This window comes from Manis pentadactyla, chromosome 3 (genome assembly GCF_030020395.1).
Source record: "Manis pentadactyla isolate mManPen7 chromosome 3, mManPen7.hap1, whole genome shotgun sequence".
Taxonomy (NCBI): domain Eukaryota; kingdom Metazoa; phylum Chordata; class Mammalia; order Pholidota; family Manidae; genus Manis; species Manis pentadactyla.
In genome coordinates, this window is record NC_080021.1 from 100,534,404 (window position 1) to 100,556,210 (window position 21,807).

The window sequence follows — 21,807 nt, forward strand, 5'->3', positions numbered from 1 at the left end:
TCAATAAAGTAAGTAAATAATCACACCAAGTGGTCTAAATAAAGACTATAAGTAACTGGGAGGCATCTTCTCTCCTTGGTACAATGCAGATGAATATTTAGGCCTCCTAGACACAGTCCAGGACAATCCAGTAATCCCACCTGTCTAGGGCACCTGAAGCATCCAGGTATCAAAAGTCAGCCTGTTCCCTGGGAACAAGAGCCCAAAAAGCATCCTGCAGGCTTTGCACACCTAAAGGTGTATTTTAAGTACCAAGTCGGTGGATGTCAGACATGCTCGGTTACCTACAGCTAGATGTAAGGCCGCTAACAGCGATCATGGCCTCTAACGATGCCTGGGGCTGCCCTCTTTCTGTGGACGCAGCGGCCCCCTGTGGCTCTGGCCTTCTATAGGGACACCCAGGGGAAGACCGGTTCCACACACACACATGATTGACAGTTTATTTAATTATCACCATCCCACACGGCAGTCACACTGACAAGTCAACGTCACGCGCATTGCCGTGAGTCCGGGTCTTGACCGAGAGGAGGACACTGAGGAGGCACGCAGGAGAGGGGCGGGGCCTGTGGAGGGGCGGGGACGGCTAGGCGAGCCACTGTGGAGGGCGGGGCCCTCGACGGGGCGGAGGGGGCGGGGAGGGCGGGGCGTGCCTCTGCGCTGGGGGCGGGGCCCGTGGGGCGGGGCCCGGGAAAGTCCCTGGCGGAGCCGGGGAGGCGGTGCAGCGGTCAGCTGAGTGGTGCTGGGCCGGGTCGTCACGCCGCGTGTCAGCCCGAGTCTCCCTCAGACCCGGTTGTCCAGAACCGTCCCTGGTCATCGTCTGCGTCCGAGTCTGGAGCCCTGGCCTAGTGGGCACGATGCCGAAGAAGCAGTGACCCCGAGAGAGGCCGAGCGCGGGCGCCGGGTGAGCCGGGGCAAGAGGCGGACAGGGGCTCAGAGAGGGCGTGGCTCCTTTTCTGCCCTGGAAGCCGTTTCCGCAGCCCCCTCCGGGACCGAGAGCCTTTGGGGATGGCAAGGGGTGGGGCGTCCCCTCCTCTGGGAGGGCTTCCAAGCCCCTGAGGAGCCTCACCGGGTGGCAAAAGGCGGCATGGCGGCCGTCCCAAAGCGCCCTTCCCCCCTTGTACCAGCTTGGCTGGCCGCAGGTGACGTCCTGTGTAGGTCACGAAGGTGGTTTAAGGGTGACATCCTCCCGCAGGTTGGCAATGATTATAGACAGCCAGTTCCTCATTATAAGGGAAGGGGTTAAGGGTACACCTTTGGAAGACAAAAACCACTCTAGGTGGAGGATGTGTCCCCCGCACACTGAGGAACAAGGGACCTCAGGCGGTGGGAGGTGCTGAACAGCTGAAAGAAATCCTCACAAAGCCTGGTGTCTTTGTGTGTGTGTGTGTGTGTGTGTGTGTGTGTGTGTGTGTGTGTGTGTGTGTGTGTGTGTGTGTGTGTGTACATACACATACAGGGAGAGAGCATATGAGCATTTAATGAAGCTGAGAACCCCAAAGGTGTTGTTTTTGCTGTTGGAAATGTGTAAGCTGGAGGCAGTAAACATGGCTAACAGAAACAGTGTTATTTAGTAAAACCCACTTATATGAAATGTTAGTGCCAGCATCTCATACTGTGCAAAGATGAATTGTAAGGAAAGTCAGAAACTGGCTTTACTCAAATTATTTTTATACAAATTATTTATGCAGAAAAATCCAAATTATTTTCTTGGGGAAGACTAAAGCAGTCTGTTGTAGTCACCTAGTGCTAAGAGAGCACCCTTCAGCATTAGACCTCTTTCCTAAATGAATTAGGATATGTGACATATAGATGCCTTCAGAAGGCTCACAATTGAATCTGATGCTTTGTTAGTGTTTACACTTTGTCAAATTGCTGCCCTCCTTAAGGAATTTCACAAGAGTGCTTTTTCCTTTTGCTAGCTTTCCAGGGAGATGTCACGCAGGCTGTAGCGTCTGGGCCCACTCTCGTGTCAACAGCACTGTCACTGATGACCGACAAGGCCCTTCAGGCCCAAGCAGGTCCGTGTGTTTGGTTGCATTTTACTCCGTGTGCACTGAGCAAGCTCTCATGGATGTTAGGACACAGCATGAAAGAGAGGGTGCTTCTCTTTCTTCATCTCCCAGTGACTGATTCAGTGACTCTGCAATTCCTCCTGGAAAGACTTAGGATCATCTTAATGAAGTATGAGAAAGAAAATGTTTGCCTATAGCATGTAGCCAGTCATTAGAAGAGATTTCTGTTTGCCCAGGTGATAGCCATACAGAAGTGGGGCTAGGATATACTCGTCTATCATATTTATGTCCCCATTAAAACTCTGCTACAAAATGAAGTGATATGCTTAAAATCGTCTCAGAATATGAAATAACTAAGCAAGATTTTCATGTTTTTATTGTGCTTTGCAAAATTATTGCTTATCAAAAGCCTAAGTATTCAGTAGTACCTTTACTGTAATACAGGGCTGAGTTTTGGAATCATCCTTGATATGGGGTTGTGCCTCTTATAACATGACCTTGGATGAGCTATAAAACTGTGAACTCACCTCCATCACCTATAAAATAACTATCTAGCTGAATTTCAGTGAGGGTAGAAAACATGTCTGGTGTCGTGATTCAGCACATAGTAAGCATTCAGAATATGTTCTTCTTCTCTTCTCCAAAAATACAGGAAATAAAATATGGAGGTTTTTAACAGCTTTATTGAGATAAAATTCACATGCCCTACAATTCACCCAAAGATTTGTGTGGAAGAATTTAATGATCCTTTGCCCATATCTACAATTCTGTATATGTGTATAAATATATAGGAACCCTCTTGAATTGGTTGTGTTAGGATTCCCAAGCATTATATCATGTCCTTCTTGCTCCTCCATTTCCCAGCTCTTCACTGTACCCCTTTATACACAGACACACACAGGCACACTGAAGCTAGGATATATCTTTTTTGTTTAAAAGGAAAAATATTCAAAATATAATTGGAGAGAAAGTAGGCAACTTTTGGAGTACTTACTAGTAATTGCTAATGGAACTGTGGGACTCATGGGACCCCTTGTAGAAGGGGACAGCTACAATTTCAGCTTGTGACTTTCCCATAGATACTGCTGCCATGTCCCACCAACCACTTAGCTGCCTGACTGAGAAGGGGGACAGCCCCAATGAAACCACAGGAAATGGACCCCCAAATCTGACTCACCCAAACCTGGACACGTTCACTCCAGAGGAGCTGCTGCAGCAGATGAAAGAACTCCTAACTGAGAACCATCAGCTGAAAGGTGAGCAGCACCTTGTCCACCCGCCGGACATGTTTCTCCATTCACCTGGGGCCTTCATGAGTGGAATCCCTTTGCTATAGGCTTGTGGGCAAACTGTCTTCTCTGTTTCCCTGAGGGGAGAAAGAGAACAGAATTTAACAATTGATAAGGCTAAAATTGTTTCCATTATTTATGTATGGATACAGGTAACAATAAAAAGTACTTTATCTCAAGGAAATGGCATAATGACATTTAGTCCATTTAAAAGGAAAAAGGAAAAAAGGATGCTATTATTACAGAGTCCTCAATATAAGAGAAACCATTCTGGTGTCTCAAACCATGGCTTTTGGCAGGACCAGTGTTTGAATCTGTGCTACAGTGGAAGACCCAAATCAATTTTATTTTCTGGTGACTTTTGAGGACTAGAAATGACATTAGACCCGCTAGTCTAGCCTAGAAGTAAAAGCCACTTATTCGCTCTAGTCTTTTTCCTGCTGACCGGAGTGAGACCCACTCGAGGGACAAACTGCCTGAGACTGAGTGACTGACTGACCTGAAAGAAAAAAAAAAATGGACCTACCTGTCACTTGGTCTCGGTCGCCGTAAATCGCGAGGGGCGGTGACATGTAGAGCAGCGAACGGGAGGGAGGGTGATCACTCCGTGGAGGTTTCATCCTGTCCCCAGCCGAAACGGTCCCGAGGTTCGCTGAGGTGAAGGATTCTAAAGGGGATTTGATTAATCAGATTGAGTCGGTCTGTGACACCCTCACTCTGAATCCCTCACAGAGGCCATAAAGCTAAATAATCAAGCTATGAAGGAGCGATTTGAGGAGCTTTCAGCCTGGACAGAGAAACAAAAGGAAGAACGCCTTTTTTTTGAGATACAGAGCAAAGAAGCCAAAGAGCGTCTAATGACTTTGAGTCATGAAAATGAAAAATTGAAGGAAGAACTTGGAAAACTGAAAGGAAAAATGGGAAGGTCATTTGAGGTGAGCAGACTGATCAGTTGTGATTTTGTTTTATTAATACTTACCATGGAATCTTGTTTGTCTAGACTTCTAGACCAAAACCTTTCATGGTTCAGACTAGACAAGTGTTTTGCATTGTCTTGAAAGAAGGGTTCTTGCTGAGAAGATTGGTTGTAATTTCAAGAGTCATGTATAATCTCTGTTGGTGGAAAGAAATTTGTAAAGCTTTGACATATTGCTTATAGGCAAAAGAATGTTGTGGTTATAAATCACTATTTTGTATTCATTACGGATGGTGCTGAAAGACCTCTGCCTAGAACCATCCAAGTGTTCAGTTTTAAATTTATATCTTTGATATAAAATTACATTAAAAAATCTATTTCTCAGAAGTATTATTTATTAACCTTGTCCTCTCTCTCATTCTAAAATAGAGATTCCTTACTTTACGTTTTACTTTCACTTTTGAAAAATGGTTTGACAAATGCTGTAATAGGAGGGTATTGGGTTACCACATTTTCATTGACCCAGAGAAGCTGGGAAATGTGCTCATACCTGAGAGTGAATGTCAGTACAGTTCAGAACACATTTGACAGGTCTGCCCATATCCCAAGGCTCACTGGATATCATCCACTTAGGTGGACAGCTGCTGTTCATTTTCTTCCAACCCTGGAATTTAGCAACCCTTTGAAGGAGGTAATCCAAGATGTCAGTGATTTTTGTTGAGGTACCTTGAACTTTGTTGATCTCTGATTTCTTGGGTAAAGAATGCAAACAAAGAAATAAAATGGGAAGAAAATAATGAGAAGGGGATATGTTTAATCTGAAGAATGAAAAGTTTTTTAGGAAAATGTTATAGGTTATATCAGTGTTCTTACTCATCAACTCCTCATGGAACATTGAGAACATTCTGCTTTAATAATTCTACGTATGTATGGGAAATGTCTCATTATTGATAAGATTTATCATGCCTGATGCTTCAACTTGTCTTATAGTTCAAAGAATACTAAGTCACTTCATTGGGGGCAGTATCTCATTACCTAAATATTTTTGAGGTAGAATACTCTGAAGAAATCATCATCTGGGATATATGAATAATTTTCTATTCTCTGGAAGAAAATATCTTACCTTGCTTTCTTCCCTTGGCTTTTGGGATGTGAGCTGACAGTTGGCATTTACCTGCTGGGGCCTATAACATACACTGAAACCAACAAAGAAGCTTCCAGAAGCAGTTTGTCTGTTTGAGATAGTCTGCCTTTATGTTTTCCTAAAAGGCCCCAGTATTGGAAGATGTTGAGGTTAGAAGCTGGAGCACTGGACAGCTTCTTTCAGTGCAGACATCAGTTGAAGCAAGCTACGAACAGGACTCATAAATGAGTCCTTGGGACAAAGTCACAGTTCTTTAAAACCCTTGGTCATGAGCTTTCTCCCACAGAAACTGTACCTGCCAGGCCCACCCACTGCTTCCCTCCTCTTCTTTAATTTTTGTTTTATTGACCATTTGAAGTGATTCTTAAAATTTAGGCCCTCATCTTCCTGACTTAGTAAAGATCTCAAGGCTTCTGACTTTTCTCACTAATGCTAGTCTACCTTTGCTGCTGTTTGTACAGGGAATCCTCCCCACCCCAAGCCATCAGGGTCTCTTATGTGGTCCATCTCCCATGAAGGAAGGGTATCGGGAACTTCTTTTGGAGATCTGCCTTCCCATCCTCAGGGTGAGGCTGAGGCATTAATGGTTCTATCCAATTTTACAGAATTATATATTTTAATTATCTCAGGTACTTTTTAACTTTAATTATACAGATGGCTAGGCAAAGGTCGTTAGATAGACTTTTCTTCCGGCATTATAAAATGGCATGTTAACTTGGGCAGATTTCCAAGATAGCAACATCGCATAAGTACACAAAAATTGAAGTTGTTGTATGCTCAAAGGTCAATGGTAAGTTCTCAGAATTGACAAAAGATGGTAGCAAATAATGGAGTTGAGGTAGAGAGAAAATAGCCATGGTAGTTTTAGTCCAGGAAGGCAATGGAAAGAGTCTCAGTAGGAAAATGAAGAGAAGATTAAAGTGTTATCTTAAAAAAGGTATTTTATGGCCAAATTCCCAAGGACAGTTAAGGGATCCTCACAATTGTGGAACAGAAAATGAAACTGGCAGTCTGAGATCCTAGAGCCATCGCCTTATATCCATGGTCCTCAGACTCTTGTTTAAAACTGTATCTCCTACATTTATGCCAAGGTGGTTTTTTTAAAATCCATTCTATTAAGTGTCCTCAGAGACTACCAGCACGGAAGTGTGGAGATTCTGAAGGGGGCTTCATTTTCCCGTACCTGCTTGCTCCTGGGTCCAGGCTAAGCACCACCCTTCCTTTGATATTTTCATTCCTTTAAAGTTATGTTTCTTTGGTGTGAGTCATTACTAAGAGAGACTGCACAGGCTTTAACTTTTCCTGATAGACCTGACTCCAGTTTCACAATATGTTCTTCTCTCTAAGGCCTATGGTTGTTTCCTAGCAAGGAAGTGCTCCCAGTGAAGGGCATGATCTTACTGGTGTGAGGGGCCCTTCCAGATTGCAAATTAATACCTATCCCTTCAGTTTTTAATACTTCATGGACTAGCTGGGTTTGGTCCATACACATCCTTTCTGATTCTTTTTTGGTTCTACTGCAAGCCTTTGGGCCTGTTTACCATTCCTTAGGAAATTTGTCTCAGAGGGTAAGTGTGTGTGTGTGTGTGTGTGTGAATTTTCTAATGTGTTGCAGTTCTCTGATAATCTCAAGTGTATATATTTCTGGTGATGCCATGCCCATAAGAACAATAAAGTTTTCCTGAGAAAATCAGAGAGACCTAGAAGTCACAAGTACAGTATAAAAACTGTACTTGTTTTTAAGTATAACATAAGACCAAAGAGATCACAGAAACCATGTGGTATCGTGTCTTCCTTTCTAATCCGAGAAAACTGAGACCAAGATATCAAGTGAGTCTGCTCAAGGTGGGACACTTACAGTGATTACCAGAGAGTATAGATTTGAATCTAGTCTTCCTACTCCCCAAACACCACATCTAAACAGGATCATTCCTTAATTGCAACAGGATGAACACAACACATACTTGACATTACGGAAATATTACTGTTTATAAGTGTTTGTATAGTCCAAATTTTATTTTTTTTCCTTTGGTACCAGCCTCTGAATTTTTAGTTTTCTTATTTCTCACCAGACTTAGTTTAAGACCCTTAAAATACCAACATAGTATTATAGCAACTGACCTATACCTGGGAGAATCTTGGACCTTTCACGTGTTTTGCCATTAATGTACCAAGCAAAGGCCTTGGTGCTTTGGCTTCTAAGTAGACATGACAAGTAGGAGAGAGGGGCTGGGTATACATTTGTGGGGAGGGAGAAAAAGGCAAGAGGTGGAGTTGTGGCAGTTTTTGTCCTTATCTTCTGGAATTTTGGACTACAGTTTACAAGCCAACCATCACCAAAGTCTGGTTGGTTATTTTCATATCAGGTTATTCCAGCATGCTGGGGAAGCCCTTCTTTCTTTCTTTTTTGAACAGTTGAAAAGATATTTAATTTATTATAATAATTTTTTTTGTAGATAAAGAAATAAGGGTTTTTTGGCAGACAAAATAATTACATTTAGCAATATTACTTCTGTGTGTTTTAATTAGAATAATTCAGGTTTCTTTTAGGAGTCATTGTAAGCATAGGGTCCTATTTGCAAATAATAGACATATAAATGTCATATACATTTAGACATGCAATAATTCATAGTATAGCCTTTTTTAAAGATTTTTTTATTAAAGTATTGTTAATATACAATCTTATGTTCATTTCCATTGTACATTACAGTGGCTCAAGAGCTACCCACACTATCAAATCCTCACCTTCTCTAGTGTAGTTACTATCTATAAATGTAGAAAAATGTAACAAAATTATTGACTGTATTCTCTGTTAGAGAAGCCTTTCTTTCTTGTCATGGGGTTATTTTCATTTTCTGTTATTTAAATACAATAAAGTAAGGTAAAAATCTCCATTTTAAATATCAACATAAGTTGCCAAGGAGAAGCTAGAATTTTCCACTGTAAAGCACAGGCACCTTGCTAATGGGTGTGAGGCACCTGAGTTTAATGGCCAGGTGTAATTTGATTCATTAACTCGCTTTGCTCCTCATCATTTCCAGGACCCCATTGGGGACTCGAAGGTCCCCAAGGCAGAAACGGACCAGGAAATAGAGCAGCTGAAAACCCAGGTGGCACGCCTTCAAGCTGAAAAGGCAGATCTGCTGGGCATTGTGTCCGAATTACAGCTCAAGCTGAACTCAGACGGCCCCTCTGAAGACTCCTTTGTTGAAATTAGGATGGCTGTAAGTGTTCTGGTTTTAGTTTGGGCTTAAGCAAGTTACAAAAACCTCACCCTAGACAGCTGATACAAGTACCACCACTTCCTTTCAATATGCCAAAGCCAAATACTGGGAAATTTCAGCATAGCCAAGATATATTTGCTCTTGTTTTTAAAATAACATAATGCTTGTAAGATTTCTCATAGCTGAAATGGAAAAATATCAATTACCTCTTATGACAAAAGAGATAGTCCTTTTTCTCCCCAATATGTCTGGCAAATCAGACATTCTGTGACTGAGCCAAAAAAAAAAAAGCGTAAACTTTTCAGACCAGATCTCAAAGCTGTGCTCAACATTTCCTTTAAGTGAGCCTAATTGTGATCAAATGCAGTAAATAGTGGCTTTAAAACACTTTTTAAGGATAGAACCCTCTTTTCAAACAAGGTCTTATGAGGAAACTTGGTTTCTTAAAAACAAAAAGTGGAGAAAAGAAAGAGCAGAGCTGCTCTGGGTGTGGGTTGAAGGACTATCTTGGCTTTGCCCACCTTCTAATAGCTTCTCGGGGGCCTGAGAACGGAATTTGAAGCTGGTGTTAACTCGAACTTATGAGCAGCTCAAAACGAGGTGAACTAAGTGTGGTGGCATGTGCTGATCCATTCCTAAGCCCACAGGAAGCATCTGTAACAGCTGCCATATCTGGGTGAATGGGAAGCAGCGCAGCTAGATGAACCACGGAATGGTGTCTCTTTCACTGTTATTAAAAAAGATTGAATAGTGAGGGAGAAAAACACACGAGGATAAAATTCTCTGTATACACACTGTTTAGCTTTGTCAGAGTGCACATCTGATACAGGAAAAGAGATAAATTGTGTCTCAGAAAGAGAAAAATTTACCTTGTAGATAAGTTGGGGAGAGCTGGCAAAAAGCTAAATTATGGGATATGTCTGAAATATTAGTGTGTGGCTACTTTGCTTTCTAATTCATTTACTATATGACTCAGAAAATGACTTGTAATAACTTTGCCATCCACACCCCCTAATAAGTTTCTGGATGCATAAATAATGGCCAAAATCAAGAAAATTAAAATACCAAATGAAAAGCACACTTTCTGCAGATGACCAAAGATGATGAAACACGATTTCTATCAAAGAGCTTTAACCTTCTGCAAATAACTGATAACATTCAGGAAGCCCAAAGAGCCTATTCGAAGTTTCCAAATGAGGCTTCTTCATTCAGGTTGCATGGTTAGCATAATGTACTCCCTCACTGGTGAGCGATATAGTTCATTGTAAACATGCTTTTCTTGTCTTGCTTTTGTGAACTGGAAAATACTGTCCAAGATTTAGGAAAAATGTACACAGTCAAAATTATCTAGAACCATCTTTGTGCATTTTTGAAAGATTCTCACTCATTGGAATATAAATGTCTTACAAATAATTTCAGTGGTCTTAGTCTTCTTGTTTCCTAAGTGGCCCAAGATGCATATGAATTTCTAATGGGAGCCTGGCCTATAGAAACAGTTTCTTTTTCAGTGTTGCTTCAGCAGGATCTAGTATTTTGCATTTTAAAGGGCTGTAACAGGGAAGATACATGGAGTTGTTACTAGCTCTCTGTGACCTTAGCTTGGGAAAGAAGGGAACTGCCAGTGAAAGAGGGCAAGAGAGAAGCCTTCATGTGTATGGGGCCAGGCTGACTGCTCACAGGCTGAACGAGAGAGGCTGACCTTCGCACCTGCACCTCAGTGTTTCTGTATTTGTATTTATCTTGATGGGGTGCACAGGTGAGGGAAGGGTAAATTTCCATTCTGTTTGAGTGGCTGAATTTAAACATCTACGTTTGAGTGTTTGGTGCATTCCTTGGGTTGCATGTCATCAAAATTCTTATCTTTTACCTTTTTCTCTTCTGATAAAGAATTTGTCTTGCAGACATATTATGTTTAATCCCTTGCATTTCTGCTTTTACAGGAAGGAGAAGCAGGTGTGGCACTGAAAGAAGTCAAGACAAGCTCTGGGCCTATAAGAACTGATTCCCTGGACATGTTGTACGTGAGGAAAAGCCAAGGCTGTCTTTTGGACAGACACACTGGACAGTCCTGTCACTTTCAGCTTGACAGTGGGAAGCTAACGTAATGAGCTGAAAAAATCACTTCTCACTGATTTATACTAGGGTCTTTCAAGAATGTTTGGTTTGAATGCTCTTTACCAGACTGGCAGGGGACAGAAACAGTGTTTGGTGCCTTTAGGCTAACTGACCCGGGCCACCCTTAGAGGTGTTTCATCTCCATCAGATGAGAAGTGAAACAAAGCTGTTCTCAAAAGACCCATGTTTCCTTATTTGTTCACCAGTGCAGTCTGTCCTGGGCCAGGAGGCCCAGTCTGATGAGTAGGATTTTCCATTTTCTCTTCCTTGTTCATTCCCAAGCACAAGCCAAAGTGACCAACACTGGGTAATCCTCTGTGACAATGACTGTTACTGCTCTGAGTCACTATGGTGTTTCCTGAAAGTTCCCAAATATCTGACCTGTTGAGTCTCAAGTTGACCTGTCTCAAGTAAATGTGAGGAAGCAAACATCTTTAGTGGTGGGGGGACATGAGGAGGACATGGTAGAAGGAGGCCCCTGAGACTCTTGTGGATGGCACCCAGAACAGGCTGTTAGCCCATCCTCTATGAATGGGCTACCACTCTGTTAGTCTACTTACAAGAGGCAATTTCTCTATGGATTGCTTCCCTCCTAGGCTCTTAATATCTTCTTTCTATAACTTGATTGATGTACTTACAAAACATGGAAATGCTTTTTTTTGTCAGTTATGTTCCTAAGCCCTTGTATAAAGGAGAAAATAAGGATTAGACAATATTCTTTCATCAGACAGGGCAGTTGGCACAAATGAAAGTTATTGCCTTTAATAGTTAGAAATTCCTTAACATTCCCCTACATGGCTTTTTTTTAATATCAGAAGACTTTCCTGGAAGTGGTAGGAAGGAAGAAAGCCCTGTTTGAAATTTCCAAGCCACTTCCTCCTCATTTATATCCACATGCAAACACCACTTCCTCTTCTAAGCCACAGCCATTTTTTTTTCAATTATGCATTGCTTTAATGAAAAAATAACATGAAATCCATCAATGTCAGCAAGAATCTAATTTCAGAGAGTTTTAAACAAGAAGCACAATCTTGAAGAATGTGCTGATATGTGTGTGGATCAAATGCCTGTCAGATGTATTTACCCATTTCTAGTTTACAGACCCAACAAGTCATCCAAAAATGGTTTTGGCTTTAGGAAGACTTATTAATTGCTATAAAATCTTTATTTTAAACAATTAAACTCAAAAGTCAACAGTTCTTCCATTTATAACTTATATAAAGTCAAATGTGCTCTTAGTATTTCTTACTATTTCTTTTTTATTTTGGTATCATTAATATAAAATCACATGAGCAGCATTGTGGTTACTAGATTCCCCCCATTATCAAATCCCCACCACATACCCCATTACAGTCACTGTCCATCAAGGTAGTAAGATGCTATACAGTCACTACTTGTCTTCTCTGTGCTATACTGCCTCCCCGTGCTCCTCCCTACATTATGTGTGCTAATCGTAATACCCCTTACTCCCCTTATCCCTCCCTTCCCACCTACCCTCCCCGGTCCCTCTCCCTTTGGTAACTGTTAGTCCATTCTTGGGTTCTGTGAGTCTACTGCTGTTTTGTTCCTTCAGTTTTTGCTTTGTTCTTATGCTCTACAGATGAGTAAAATCATTTCGTACTTGTCTTTCTCCGCCTGGCTTATTTCACTGAGCATAATACCCTCTAGCTCCATCCAGGTTGTTGCAAATGGTAGGATTTGTTTTCTTCTTATGGCTGAATAATATTCCATTGTGTATATGTACCACATCTTCTCTTCCATTTATCTACTGATGGACACTTAGTTTGCTTCCATTTCTTGGCTATTGTAAATAGTGCTACGATAAACATAGGGGTGCATATGTCTTTTTGAAACTGGGATCCTACATTCTTAGGGTAAATTCCTAGGAGTGGAATTCCTGGGTCAAATGGTATTTCTATTTTGAGTTTTTTGAGGAACCTTCATACTGCTTTCCACAATGGTTGAACCAGTTTACATTCCCACCAGCAGTGTAGAAGGGTTTCCCTTTCTCTGCATCCTCACCAGCATTTGTTGTTCCTATTCTTTTCTATGTTGGCCATCCTAATTGGTGTGAGGTGATATCTCATTGTGGTTTTAATTTGCATTTCCCTGATAATTAGAGATGTGGAGCATCTTTTCATGTGCCTGTTGGCCATCTGAATTTCTTCTTTGGAGAAGTGTCTGTTCAGATCCTCCACCCATTTTTTAAAAGGGTTATTTGCTTTTTGGGTGTTCAGGTATGTGAGTTCTTTATATATTTTGGATGTTAACCCCTTGTCTGATATGTCATTTACAAATATATTCTCCCATATTGTAGGATGCCTTTTTGTTCTGCTGATGGTGTCCTTTGCTGTACAGAAGCTTTTTAGTATAATGTAGTTCCGTTTGTTCATTTTTAATTTGTTTTCCCTTGTCCGAGGAGATGCATTCAGGAAAAAGTTGCTCATGTTTATATTCAGGAGATTTTTGCCTGTGTTTTCTTCTAAGAGTTTTATAGTTTCATGACTTACATTCCAGTCTTTGATACATTCTGAGTTTACTTTTGTGTATGGGGTTAGACAGTCCAGTTTCATTCTCTTGCATGTAACTGTCCAGTTTTGCCAACACCAGTTGTTGAAGAGACTGTCATTTCCCCATTGTATATCCATGGCTCCTTTATCGTATATTAATTGACCATATATGCTTGGGTTTATATCTGGGCTCTCTAGTCTGTTCCATTGGTCTATGGGTCTGTTCTTGTGCCAGTACCAAATTGTCTTGATTACTGTGGCTTTGTAGTAGAGCTTGAAGTTGAGGAGCATAATCCCCCCAGCTTTATTCTTCCTTCTCAGGATTGCTTTGGCTATTCAGGGTCTTTTGTGATTCCATATGAATTTTACAACTATTTGTTCTAGTACATTGAAGAGTGCTGTTGGCATTTTGATAGGGATTGCATTGAATTTGTAGATTGTTTTAGGCAGGATGGCCATTTTGACAATATTAATTCTTCCCATCCATGAGCACAGGATGTGTTTCCATTTATTGGTATCTTCTTTAATTTCTCTCATGAGTGTCTTGTAGTTTTCAGAGTATAGGTCTTTCACTTCTTGGTTAGGTTTATTCCTAGGTATTTTATTCTTTTTGATGCAATTGTGAATGGAATTGTTTTCCTGATTTCCCTTTCTACTAGTTCATTGTTAGTGTATAGGAATGCCACAGATTTCTGTGTATTAATTTTGTATCCTGCAGCTTTGCTGAATTCAGATATTAGTTCTAGTAGTTTTGGAGTGGATTCTTTAGAGTGTTTTATGTGCAATATCATGTCATCTGCAAACAGGGACAGTTGAACTTCTTCCTTGCCTATCTGGATGCCTTTATTTCTTTGTGTTGTCTGATTGCCGTGGCTAGGACCTCCAGAACTATGTTGAATAAAAGTGGAGAAAGTGGGCATCCTTATTCCCATTCTTCAAGGAAAAGCTTTCTGCTTCTCTCTATTAAGTATGATTTTGGCCTTTTCATATATGGCCTTTATTATGTTGAGGTACTTACTGTCTATTCCCGTTTTGTTCAGAGTTTTTGACTGGACATGAATGGATGTTGGATTTTGTTGAATGCTTTTTCAGCATCTATGGAGATAATCGTGGTTTTGTCCTTTTTGTTGGTGTGGTGGATGATGCTGATGGATTTTCGAATGTTATACCATCCTTGCATCTCTGGAGTAAATCCTACTTGATCATAATGGATGATCTTTTTTATGTATTTTTGAATTTGGTTTGCTAATATTTTGTTGAGTATTTTTGCATCTATGTCCATCAGGGAGATTGGTCTGTAATTTTTTTTTTGTGAAGCCACAGTCATTTTTTAATAGCAGCTTATTGACCTGTTTGAAAGTGTATTAAGGAGTCAGAGACTGATTTCTAGGTTTCTTATTTAAGCTTTAGAGTCAGAAAGTGTGGGTTAGTCCTTGCTGTTTCTTAGATGTGTGAGCTTGAGGAGGTCACTGGAAGAGTAGCTGCTGTAGCATGAAGTGTCTTTATCCAGAATGTTTAGTCATTGTAGCAGTGACCATAGCTTTGTCTTTGAACTGCCTCTTGATTTAATCAGACTTTGAAATCAAGAAAAATATTTGATATGCCAACAGTGCTTACATTTCTCTATTCTAATTATTTGAAACCAAAACCAAAAATGATCTTCTCTTTCCCTGAGAATATGATGGCTTCTGTCAAGTTGGAGAAAGGCTAGTGGTCTGCAAGTCATCCTTGTTCTCTAGGAAAGCCAGACACCAAAAACCAGGGCTATCTCTGCTCCACTGTTTCAGCGGCCTGTAGTATGGTGTTCTGGCACACTGGCCCCTTAGAGCGAGCATGCACAGGCTAAGGACAGCCTCCAGCGTGAGTCCCCACTCCCTCCATGGAAAGCATGGAGGAGGTGGCACTCGTGGTCATAGGGCCAGGTGTGCTTGGTCTGTAAGTGAGAATTAATTACAGAATGTTCTGAAAAACAGTTCCTTTAAATTAGTTCCAGGTATGTTCTAAACTCAGACACTTTTGTTTTCTGATGAGCAATGTTTAACCTTTACACTGTCTTGATATAGGAGCAGATCTGCAGAAGGTGCCAGGAACTATTTGGAATTTGAAGAACTAACTGTGAGCCAGCTCCTCCTTTGCCTAAGGGAAGGAAACCAGAAGGTGGAGAGACTTGAAATGGCACTCAAGGAAGCCAAAGAAAGGTATGAGATAATAATTTTAAATATGCATACATTCCTTTTATAACACCTTTATTGAGATGTAGTTAAGATACCTTACAATTCATCCACTGAAGTGTACATTTCAGTGTTTTTTAGAATATTCACTGAGTCATGTAGCCATTATCACATTATAAGTGTAGAACATTTTTTTCCCCTCAGGTAAGAAACCCAGAACATGTAGCACTCATTCCCTGTTCCTCCCAGTAATCTGCTTTCTGTCTCTTAAAATTTACCTGTTTGGAACATTTCATATAAATGGAATCATATACCATGTGGTCTTTTGTGATTAGTTAGTTTATTTAGCTTAATGTTTTCAAACTTCATCATGTTGTAGCATACATCAGTTCCATTCCTTTTGTTACCAAATAATATTTCATTGTATGACTGGACATTTCATTTATCTGTTCATCAGTAGATAAACATTTCAGATGTGTCCACTTTTTGCCTATTATAAATAATGTTTGCTGTGAACATTCATACACAATTTTTTGTGTGTGGATATATTTTTTAAATTCCTGAGGTACATACCTAGGAGTAGAATTACTGGGTCACATAGTGACTCTGTGTTTAATATTTTGATGAAATGCCAGATGTTTTCTATAGTAGCTGCACTATTTTACATTCACACCAGCAATGCGAGAGGGTTGTACTTTCTCCACATCCCCACCATTTGTTATTGTCTTCTTGATTATAGCCATCCTCATGCATGTGAAGTGGAATCTCATTGTCATTTTGATTTTATTTCTCTAATGACAAATAACTTTGAGCATCTTTTTATGTTGGCCATTTGTATATCTTGTTTGAAAGAATATCTATTCAAATCCTTTGCCTATTTTAGAAAATTAGATTTTCTTTTTATTATTACATTATAAGAGTTCATTATATATTCTGGATACAAGTCTTTTATGAGATATATGATTCACAAATATTTTCTCCCATTCTGAGGGCACAAAATTTTTTTATTTTTATGTAATCCAGTTTATTTTTTCTTTTGTCACTTGTACTTTTGGTGTTGTATCTAAAACATCGTTGCCTGACCCAAAGTCACAAAGATTCACTCCTATATTTTCTTCTATGAGTTTTATAGTTTTAGCTCTTACATGTAGGTGTATGGTCCACTTTGAGTTCATTTTTCTGTGTGGTGTAAAGTAGGGGTCCAACTTCATTCTTCTTTTCGTGGATATCCATTTGTACCAACACCCCTTGTTGAATTTAGTTGTGTTGGCACCCTAGGTGTAAATCAATTAGCCATAAATGTAAAGATTAATTTCCAAACCCTCAATTTTATTTCTTTAATCTATGTGTATCTTCATGCTGATACTACACTGTCTCAATTACTATAGTCTTGTAGTAAAATTTGAAATCGGGAAGCATGAGTCCTCCAACTTTGTTCTTCTTTACATCCAATGATTTTATCTGATGGTCAGCTCTTTTCAAAGGTGAAAAAGGCCTGGTGGCTATAAATCCTAGTTTTTTACCCCATATCCTACAGTTGTTCCTTAGAAAAGTTCAGAGGTTGACTTCCAGGAAACTAGTACCACATATTCTGATGGAGTAAAGTATTTGCCTTGCCTGTTTGACAAGTCCCACACATAGTAGCAATCACAGGTAAATAAATAAAAGCATTCCTTTCATACCTTCATTATTATAGCTGATTTTAAAGGGAAGATGTTATGCTTTGAAGGAGACATTTAATAGTCATGAGTAATCAGTGTGCTTTTATTTCACAGACACCTTTACCTCTCCTAAATTCTGCACACCATTTTAAGAAGTTAAATTTTGCTAGTAATTCTACCTTAGACAATATGATAAACTTTAATAATAAACACATAAACTTAAGAATTTGCTAATTATACATCCTGATTTTTCATATATATAATTCTGCCTTCAGACTAATTATAGCTTTCTGTCTGGAGGTATAGCTCTTCAGATTGTAGCTCACAAGTCAGGCCTGCCTTTGAGATGGATGTTGACTCTCCCACCTTGAGCACTCTCTAAAGGTCCTTTCTCAATAGCACTCCCTTTCTCCTGTGTGAGCCTGCCCTCCTGCCCTCTCAGTACTTAACCACTGGCAAGTCAGTGGTAGTTTCCAGGACTAATGCTGTGAATGTGGACATCAGGATGATGATTCTTCCTACCCAAGGTAAGGCTGAAACTGAGAAATAAAATCACAGGTGTCTTGAACAACCTGGCTTGATTGATATACTCTGTAGGATATGATGAAAACACATTACAAGATCTAATGTCTTTTTTCCCAAATGAATAAGTCACTCTTCAAACATTTTCATTAATCATGAGAAGTAGGGCTATAGACAGTCTAAAATTTATTCTGAATAGTTTAAGGTGATTTGTGGGGAGAGGAGCCAGTAGGTTTGTCTTTCTTTCACTGTTTGCGAAGACTAATATTTCATGTAATTTGTGTTTCCTAAACAAACTCACACACTGACAGCTGGTAAAGAAAGAATGTGTAGGAAGTGTGGCCCACGAAGATGAAGAGGCAGCAGGGAAAACTCGACCCAAGATGAAAATTTGCCCTAGAAAATTAAGAGAAGTTGTGATTCAGATATAGGTCAAAACCCTGCGTCACATGTGAGTGGTTCATGAAGGCCCATCCTTCAGTCCTCGCCAACTGGTTCTTAACTGGTTCTAATTTACTTGGCTTGGCTGGAAGTACCAGTGAACCAATTAGGTTTAGCAATTTGCAATAGAAACCAATGCTATTTGTTTTATTTTTTATCCCTATGTTCTTTTTAAAAAATCAGTTTCGGTTTCACATAAAGAATTGATTGTTCCACGAGCTTCTTATGGAAGAAAATTGTTCTTTGACCAGCCCTCCCCATGTCCTTTTCTTGCTTCCCAGACAACCATTTTCAACATATTTAGCTGTCCTTTGATACTTACCTTGATATAAAATAGGTTTAAATTCCTACTTAATCCCAACCCCCACCCTATTTTAAAACTAATCTATTGACCTCTCACTGTGAAAGATCAAGATCTACCTGTCTTTTGCTCACAACCACATGCATATGCTTCTGGACCCTTCTTATGCTCCTCCCACTCTGAAATTGACTGTATTGAAATTCAGTTAGATCACTACTCTGTGTTTACATTATTTTATGTGCACGTGCACACGCAAACATGCTGTTCTCAGTTGAGCTGTGCTCTATGCCTTGACCACTTTTCCTCTTTTAAAAGTCATTTTAGCAGGGTTGGGAGCAGGAGAAAATTACATGCATATATTCAATCTACCATCTTTAAACAAGTATTTTCTTGCTTCATTTGCACTAGGATGGCTTTCATGTAGTTATGATTCACTGTAAGAATCTTGCTACATTTGTTTTTAAGGACTTACAAACTAGATGTATCCAAAAGGCTGTCTTCCCCTACTGATTTCTTATAAAGGGACACACACTCATATAACACACATGCATGGGTATGTGTACACTCACAGAAGAACAAATTTTAAAATCATTTTTGTGTATTACAGTTACATGAGAGGAGGCAGTGTTTTTCCATGTTCAAGATGAGTTATACCTATCTTTTACCCCTAAAATCATTTCTAGCCAATTTTAGGATGAAAGCAAAACAAAAGCTAATACAGTAAATGCAGAGATTTTGGAGACCCCTGATCCTTTATCAAAATTTGAACAATGTTCTTTTTAGTGCTGCCTCAGTTATTACTTCTCTTGAAGCCAACAAAAAGTAACTTTTCTATATTCTGTAATTTTTCAGAATTTCAGATTTTGAAAAGAAAGCCAATGATCATTCTGAGATTGAAACCCAGACAGAGGAGAGCACAGAAAATGAGAAAGAAGAGGAGAAAGGTCTAGAAACTGTGGGTACTAAGATTCTTACTGTGTTGTCACACCCACAGTGGATGTAAGAGTATTGTAGCAGCTGGAGTGGTCTTGTGTTGTGTTATTGGCTTTAGAAATACAGAAGTAATTTTAATGTTGAATATTTTCTATTTCTCTCGTATTTCCTGTCCTGATTTGAATTTCACTCATTATAATTTGTAGTGAGATGTATTCTCATCCTAGTGATTCTAGGAAATCTCCCTTCTATCTCTTCTTGACTAATTTCCTCTCCTAAATTCCTAAGTGAACAGGCCCACTTATTGAGAGTAAATGTGTCCACTTGATAATGAGATAATTTGAAGATACTATGCAAAAACCTGAAGTAGAATTGAAAGATCTTGGTTCTGTCCCACTACTGGTTTGATTTGAATTGTTTGAATGAGAAAGGTTTGTGTTTATATAGTCAGTTTCCCCTAGCAACTCAAGAGACAGGCCTTGGAGCCTGGGAATAGTCTTATGCTTTGGGAAAGTTAATGAAGCCAGAAAGCTCTAAGAGTCGTAGTAGCCCATGTGGAAGGCATTTACATAAAGTATGCACTTTAATTCATTTATTCAACAAATGTGTATTGAATGCCTACCCAATGCCTTGCTCTGGGCTTAGTTGTCTACTTTCAAAAGACTAACGAACATTTAAAAACTGACATGAAGAGACCCCCTTGAGTAATAGTACCTCATTGACTAGTTAATTCACTAACTAATAATGGAGAAGCACTGGGGCTTCCAAGGCACTATAAACACATTGACAGAAATTCTAGAGCTGCCAGGAAAAGGAGGTGCAGTGAAAATAGCTGCATAAACTAGAAATGTAAATCAGCCAAGGAATTATTGCCCTGAATTTCTAGCTGGATAAATCAGGTTGTGCATTGACACCACTGTGATCTGTAATCCCTTGAACCATCATCAGGATTAACTTTAATTATGATAGTCATTATCCATGCATCCAAATTGATCAGTTAACGCTCCATCAGGAAACAGTTGTATCTAAAACATTTATTTTCATATAAGATATATGGACATTAATTTCCAAAAGTTCAATCAGTTCACCAGTCAGTCTTAATTGGACAGTGATTGTTCACACAGTTTTCTTTTGAAGAGGTGCACTTAATCGCTGATGCATATGGTGTATGTCTGTTTGGGATTTCCTGTGTGACAGGTTGGAAGCGAAGTGGAAACGTTGAACCTTCAGGTGACAACCCTGTTTAAGGAGCTTCAAGAGGCTCATGCGAAACTCAGTGAAGCTGAGCTAATGAAGAAGAGACTTCAAGAAAAGTAAGAGTGAGAGATGTATTTATCTACCTTTGGAAAGTATACATTTTGACAAAATATGTTACTGTATAAAAACATAGTTTTGTTGCTCTGTTGTTGACTAAAAGAAAAGTAGGACCTAATTAAAATATGAATTCAGAAAAACACTAACAGGTTAAATGTACAGGGGTTAATACCAAAACATGAAATACTGTACTGATATGGGGGAGTGGTCAGCAGACTCTGATTCTGCTGTTTGGAGGCAATTTGTTAAGCATACCAGCCTATATAAGGACTATAAGATGCAGTGAACTAGGTTTACTGTGGCTTACTGAGCTGACAACACTGATGTGAACAAATGTGGAAGAAAACTTCAAAGACCAAGAACTTGGGTGAGATTTACTGCAAACAAAACTTTTCAATCAGTTATGAAGGCTAATATATAAGTAGAGAATTCTGCCTTTGCTTGTTTCTCTTAATGTAAGAAGTTACCAAAATTTTCAGAAAACTAAGTTGATGTGTTCTTTTTGGATTAGTTGGTGAATGTATTTCCAGCACAATATATAGGTGTTTTTTGGAGTAACACTTACCAAGGCTATGCAGGGTTATGGTGTCTGGTACAGCATAACAGCTGAGGCTAAGGACTTTGGACAAACAGACCTAGGTTGAAATGTTGATCTATGTATTTGTGGTATTAAGTTGGGCAAATTAATTAGTTAACCTCTTTGAGCCTCAGTTTTATCATTTGTTGTGTATCGTAATTCCTTCTTCATAGCCTCTTATTAAGTGAGATAATATTTGACATGCTTGGCATTAATGCCTTGCATATAGCTGTCATTGGTTTGTATTTGCTATTATTACATTGAAATTCTCTTTCTGATCTTTAAGAGGACGTACGGCACTTCCTTTCCCCCACTGAATCTTTATGAGAAGTCATATTCTTTTTGCTTAACAGAACCCATGATTTTTAAAAGTATTAAATATATCCATAGATCACTATATGAGAAGCACCTTTAGGCAATTACTACTTTGGTCTGTGTCTAAATGACGAAAATACATTTGCATGACTACTTGAAACAGTTATCCCAAGTGGGGCAGCAGCTTGTATGATCTTAGATCTGTCCTTTTTTTATGTTAGGCATAAGTGTTCAGAAATACTGCTTGCTTCTAGTGATGAAGCAAGGAAAATAAAATATTTTGTTTTGTACTTGAAATCCTTGAAAATTTCAATCCTAAATTATATTGCTACGTAATCTTGTAATTTGTTTAAAAGCCATGA

General features: G+C 39.5%; 1 protein-coding gene across 4 annotated transcripts in view; it reads left to right on the forward strand.

Moving 5' to 3' along the window:
• Window positions 1–682: 682 nt before the first annotated feature.
• The window catches only part of OPTN (optineurin), a 29,763-nt gene continuing 8,638 nt past the window's right edge, over window positions 683–21,807 (forward strand). For 2 of the 4 annotated variants that reach the window (XM_057498202.1, XM_057498203.1), the window contains exons 1-9: window positions 683–901; window positions 1,920–2,018; window positions 3,092–3,268; window positions 4,034–4,236; window positions 8,403–8,585; window positions 10,526–10,686; window positions 15,274–15,408; window positions 19,159–19,261; window positions 20,437–20,552. In XM_057498202.1, the coding sequence (XP_057354185.1) occupies window positions 1,988–2,018; window positions 3,092–3,268; window positions 4,034–4,236; window positions 8,403–8,585; window positions 10,526–10,686; window positions 15,274–15,408; window positions 19,159–19,261; window positions 20,437–20,552 (1,109 nt within the window). In that variant the 5' untranslated portion in view covers window positions 683–901; window positions 1,920–1,987. The remainder of the gene's footprint in view (window positions 902–1,919; window positions 2,019–3,091; window positions 3,269–4,033; window positions 4,237–8,402; window positions 8,586–10,525; window positions 10,687–15,273; window positions 15,409–19,158; window positions 19,262–20,436; window positions 20,553–21,807) is intronic. The other 2 variants (XM_036908093.2, XM_057498204.1) reach the window with 2 other exon arrangements.